Source organism: Micropterus dolomieu, linkage group LG09, assembly GCF_021292245.1.
Source record: "Micropterus dolomieu isolate WLL.071019.BEF.003 ecotype Adirondacks linkage group LG09, ASM2129224v1, whole genome shotgun sequence".
NCBI lineage: Eukaryota > Metazoa > Chordata > Actinopteri > Centrarchiformes > Centrarchidae > Micropterus > Micropterus dolomieu.
The window spans coordinates 19818294-19824120 of NC_060158.1; the positions used below are offsets into that span (position 1 = coordinate 19818294).

At 44.5% G+C, this 5827-nt stretch overlaps 1 protein-coding gene across 2 annotated transcripts; it reads left to right on the forward strand.

Moving 5' to 3' along the window:
* evx1 (even-skipped homeobox 1) lies at positions 1-2642 on the forward strand. Of its 2 annotated transcripts, none has more exons than XM_046059432.1 (3): positions 1-364; positions 1337-1572; positions 2115-2642. In XM_046059432.1, the coding sequence occupies exons 1-3, from the start codon at positions 1-3 to the stop codon at positions 2640-2642; spliced, it is 1128 nt and encodes a 375-aa protein (XP_045915388.1). The 2 variants fall into 2 exon arrangements, with proteins under 2 accessions (XP_045915388.1, XP_045915389.1); XM_046059433.1 differs by having other exon boundaries at positions 1427-1572.
* The last annotated feature ends 3185 nt before the right edge of the window (positions 2643-5827 follow it).

The following is a 5827-nucleotide window of genomic DNA, read 5'->3' on the forward strand; positions in this document are numbered from 1 at the left end:
ATGGAAAGCAGAGAGGAGATGGTGATGCTGGCGGAGGGAGGTCAGCTTGGCAAGAGCGGCTCTAATTTGTCTGGAGCCATCGGGAGCCCCGTGCGAGAACCGCAGGGAAAGCCTGGTCACAGAAGCTGTCTGAGCCCCGGCGGTGCGCCTTACTCCCGGGACAGAACGGAGGTGGTGATGGAGGAAAGCGCACGGAGGAATATGTGCGCCGATATGAGGCCAGTTGGCACATCTTCCTCCGGAGAGAGGCACCGGACTGATCATCTCCACAAAGACGGCAGCAGCTCAGACACGGAGTCGGACTTCTACGAGGAAATTGATGTCAGCTGCACGCCTGAAAGCATGGACTACCCGACAGCTAAAGGTAGGCGATGTTTACGAGCTGCATGCCACTGCGGATATTCTGTGGCTGTACTAATGAAGTTGATTGAATGCCAACGTGGTTGATGCCACTCAAAAATGTCCGTATACACTCGGACAAAAATTGTTATTATCATTTGTCTATATGAACATGCATAATTAAATCGAAATTTAGAAATAGATCCTCTATGAAATACAGTTTAGGCTCAGTAACAGAATGTAACTGCAGTCGGTGCTGCACAGCTGTGCTGTCAAGTGACCACTGTGGCTGGAAACACGCTGTGGTGACACCCACAATCTAACGAGGCATTTTCCCCTCTGAGTTTGACAATGAGTCACTCGGCAAATCAGCCTATAGGTCTACGCATATTTACGGAATGAGGAAGAATGCAGGATTTTATGTAAACCACAAGCAAAAACATGAAGTGGAGGCCGCAGACATGGGAATTGTGTATATCTGGTATCATCTTAGGTGCACATACTTAATACTCTAATACTTGCTGCAAATGTGTCCCATCCTACAGGCTACCGAAATTATGTGAACAAATATTAAACTTAATATAAAAATATAGGTAGCCTATAATTTGTACTTGCCTCAAACCAAAAGGATAGCAAGAATACAAACGAATGACAAGAATACAACCTTATTATTCAGCAATTTTGTCAAGTAAAATGACCGTCCAATAGCCTACATCTGGAAAATAATATTTACAACAGAAATATTAGCAGGTAGGCCTAGTTGTACCTGAACTCTGTCAGGAGGGCCCCTAATAAAAGTGAAACACAGTGCAGCTAAAATAATAAAATTAGCCTAGTCTTTGAATGCCTCCTCTTAGGAAACCAGCTTATTAATAATAAACGAATGAAAGAAATAAAACGTTTCAATGTGATTTTATTGCAATGCAATTATTCCGATGAGTGTGTTTTAAAGTTTATGCTAATTATATCTGATTCGTTATTCTGCATACGAATTCAGGTCGAAATGGGGATTCTCCGAGTCACCCGAGTGAGACTGGTGCAGATCCGGGTAACATTGTCCCGGGTCAGGGCTCTCTGTCCTATTCAGCGGATCAGATTCGCCGGTACCGGACAGCGTTCACTAGAGAGCAGATCGCACGGCTGGAGAAGGAATTTTACCGGGAGAACTACGTGTCCAGGCCGCGGAGATGCGAACTGGCGGCTGCTTTAAATCTACCTGAAACTACAATCAAGGTAAGACGACTTTGTCTCAGAGGAGCAGAGCTGCATCAGGCCTCGGGCTGGGAATACGAGCTCACGTTTTGTGAGCTTGTATTTATAAAGGTCTATCAAAACTAGTGTTGCACAACGGTTTCGTGTTTAAATAACTGATGCCGAAAGGTCATTTTATATATGCAGGAAATGTCCCCAAAAAAACCCATAAAATCAGCCGAACACCAAGAATAGCTTATAACCAAATGTTGAGAAGAGACTAAAACCTACAGAATAAGTGTTTGCTGAGAGCAGAGGCCTGGATTTTTAAATTAGGCTATTTGTATTGTATTGTTTGTAGGATATTATTATTTTCAACTGGCATAAGAAGTACAAATTGCAATTGCTTGTTTACAGTAAAATCCCACATAAAACCCAAAACAAAATGTATAAAAGCATAAACTCGCTGTAACCCATCCAGGTGCGGAAAAGCGAAACTACTGTTTGAGCTCCATGCTTTTATTATTGTCTTTGGATCACCGGTAGTTGTGGTTAATATTTGACTCTGTGTGTCTCTTTCACAGGTGTGGTTTCAGAACCGCAGGATGAAAGACAAGCGCCAGCGTCTGGCCATGACTTGGCCTCACCCCGCCGACCCGGCCTTCTACACCTACATGATGAGCCACGCGGCGGCCACGGGGAACCTGCCCTACCCCTTCCCATCCCACCTGCCGCTGCCTTACTACTCCCACCTGGGTGTAGGAGCTGGAGCGGCTCCGGCCGCCACCCCTTTCTCCAACCCTCTGCGCTCCCTCGACAGTTTCCGGATGCTGTCTCACCCCTACCAGAGGCCGGAGCTCCTGTGCGCCTTCAGACACCCCTCCCTGTACCCGGGTCCGACCCACGGCCTCGGTCCCGGGGGAAGCCCCTGTTCCTGCCTGGCCTGTCACTCCAGTCAATCCAACGGTATCTCAACCAGGCCCTCCGGCTCGGACTTCGCTTGTTCCCCAACTAGCAGGACTGACGCTTTTGTCACTTTCACGCCTTCAGTGCTCAGCAAATCCTCATCTGTGACATTAGATCAGAGGGAAGAAGTGCCTCTGACCAGATAAAACCAAAACGTGTCCTATATAAGCCTTTACCATAAGCTTTTTAACCTAACATATTATATGATCAGGACTGAAACAGCATGAAGAGGTAGCCTGTAAGCAGTGAACGCCAGCTTAAACTTGGGGCAAGATAATTAGCCAGATCTTCAGCACAGTGGATCTCCCACTACTGAAAAATAATAGCTAATCCCATTGCAGAGCCGGGACAGCGGGCTGAAATATGACGGCATGGACACAAAACCACATTTGATTTTTAGAAGATTCATTTGATGTGTGAGGGGGCGGGGGATCCAGATAACGTTTAAATCTACGTGATGGATAGCGTTATGTTTTTTTATCATTACTTGTCCTGTTCTTTACGCGTCCAAACCTACATGTAGGCCTATTGTTAGTTTCGCGAGAATGATGTTTTCCATCTCTCTTTTTAACAAGGGGATTTGTTAGTTGAGACTGTGGCCGTCTCATTATAAAGCAGTTCTCCACACCGGGGCCCTCCAAGGCGGCCCCGGCCGAAATGTGCAGATGCTAGTAAAATTAGTAAGTGATGTATATGTACGACCCGGTGAATTTTGAGTGCTGAATTAATGATAATACCAGAAAGGGATCGTTACTGCCAAAAGGTAACAAGGCGCCAAGGGAACGGATTACTACAGCCAGCACGGTTTGACGAAGGAGGGGGGGGGGGGTCCCAGAAGAGGATGGAGAGAGAGAGGGAGGACAATCAAAATGAAAAAAAATAATAATAATAAAAGTGAAAATTTTTAAAGGCCATCAAACACTTTGTTTTCTCCCTTAATGATACGATAGTCAGTTCTAATTATGAAAATGTGATTAATATATCCTAGGCCTTTAAAATATTTCTCTGGCTTTGCACTTCTACAATGGCACCAGTTTAGTGGCATTTTGTGGAGAAAGTAGACAAGTGACTGATTTTGTCTTTATGTTGTTTTTGTTTGTTTGTTTGTTTGTTTGTTTGTTGTTTTGATCTAGGTTTTTTTTGGCTGGGTTGTCCTCAACTTCTAATTTGCAATAAACACTGTCAACGAATCAATGGAGCAACGAAGTGTGTGTAAAGTGTGTAAGTGTATAAACACCTTTATGTAGAACCTATGTAGAACGCAGAACCAGGAAAAATGAGAATTATTCTATCTACATAAATGTTACTTTAATCCACATAACCGAATAAAAATCAGATAGGCCTACAAACAATTTTCCTCCATTCAGGTAGGCTAATTGTATTTCGTTTCTAGGCTGTTAAGGATTTTCTATGCTCACAATTGGTCTACCACCCCCACCCCCTTCCAATAATAACAATAATTTTGTTCTCAAGTGGTCGGTGTCAAAAACACCAGTGTGCCCCCATATCTCCTGATGGGAGCGCTAGATTGACCGTGACAGTTAAGTGGTCCCCGGGCTCCGTTAACGGTTCTCATCTTTTCTCTCCGACCACTTAATAAAACACGACAGAATTAGTTGTCTGGAGATATTGGGAATGCAAAGAGATCGATGATTCAGAGAGGCACGCCACCAATCAGCGGGCTCTTAATTGGCTGCATTTGACCGGGGCTGCGCAAATTAAGAGAGTTTTCTGAGCGTAATAGGATCTGAGAGGCGTTTTGGCCCCGCAGAGACACCCACAAATCACATTTTAAAAGGTGTTTCTATGCCGTAGATGGGAGAGAGATCAGACGTTACTGCAGTAATGTGCAAAGAAAAGGCTGGCGTTTAGCGTGGGCCTTAAAGTCCAACAGGCAAAAATACTGGCCAATTGAGTCACTGCAGCTATAATTTAACAAGTAAGATTGCAATTCAAAATGCTCTTTTTTTTTAGATGAAGCATAATCCTACAGGATTTAACGAACTAACAAATTATTCTATTATTATTTCCAAGTGATCTTTATTGTGAACACGAATTCTGAGCCCAAAATGGGAAAACCTAACACCAAAATGTCTTCTAAAGTCCGACTTTCTTCTTCCTCCACATATGCTTTCTGAGGTAAAAGGTTCATCAGACAGTACTGCACCCACCCACACATAGCCTACACACCACACCGATGAGCCCCCTCTCTCCCCCTACTCCCTCCCGCACATGCATTTGATTGATGGCCTTATTAACTGGAGTTCTTGTAAGTGTGACCGAGCTGATTAAAATGCATATGTTTGGAATAATACACCGTTTAAGCCGCCCGAGTCGGAGCGAAACCACAAGACAGATTTATGTAAACTATCAGACGGTGTCTTTAAGCCTGATAGGGACACGGGTCATGCGGGAAAATGGCTTTGGTTTGTGCATAATAAAATGGTGCCATAAAATAAAGACGAAACGGTCAGACTAGCTGAATATTCAAAAGGCGCAGTCTCTCGAAAAGTCTGGTTATTTTTATCAGCCTGGAAAGCTTGGAGCTGATTTTTATTTGGATGCACAGGAGCAGCAACACTATGCGATCATCTTCTAAACCCGCGTCACACTGTGCCAAAATGACACATTAAAATGAGGCAAATTACAGCCACATTTAGCCAGCCACGCATATGGATCTCTATCTCTCTTCACTGGTAAACCACACTGCTGAATCCTCAGTGGCCTAATCCAGCATCAACATGCCATTTAATCGCTGAAAGATTGCCTATGACTGAGCTTCAAGATATGATGGGCTCATAGATTGCGCGCATAACACCAATTACATCAGCCTTATAAGATCCTATTTGTGAGAATTGGCTCAGGGCTCCCCAGCTCCCACAACTAGCACAAAGCATTTTGATAGGGGCGGTGCAGTGCAGCTGTCCACCGACAGCCAATTCAAAAAAAAGACACCAAATGGATCTGTGGCTGCTGCTACCGCTGTTTAAATTGGATTACATCCTAATTTACAGGCCCTTGTCGTAACGCAAGGGGCTGGCGGAGGCGTGGACGGACCAATCACACAGTAATGATGATGAATGGGAGATTAATGCGCATACAAGCAAGACAATTTAAGCCTTCATCTGTTTAAATAGGCTTCCAATATCATTTGGAAACGGGGGTCACGTTAAATCAATCGGGGGACGCGTGAAAGTCGTTTTCGGCGGCGTCTTTATCAACCTTATTTACGGTGCACCGGAGACAGCTAGGCTATATGCAGCTGGAAAATGGGCCGGCTGCTACGTGCTTATGTGACATACAAGAACAAGAAAAACGGAGCAGGATGGAT

Coding starts and splice junctions, on each gene's coding strand:
- evx1 (XM_046059432.1), top strand. CDS start 1: ATGGAAAGCAGAGAGGAGATGGTGATGCTGGCGGAGGGAGGTCAGCTT. Junction 365..1,336: donor GGACTACCCGACAGCTAAAG/GTAGGCGATGTT, acceptor ATACGAATTCAG/GTCGAAATGGGGATTCTCCG. Junction 1,573..2,114: donor TACCTGAAACTACAATCAAG/GTAAGACGACTT, acceptor TCTCTTTCACAG/GTGTGGTTTCAGAACCGCAG.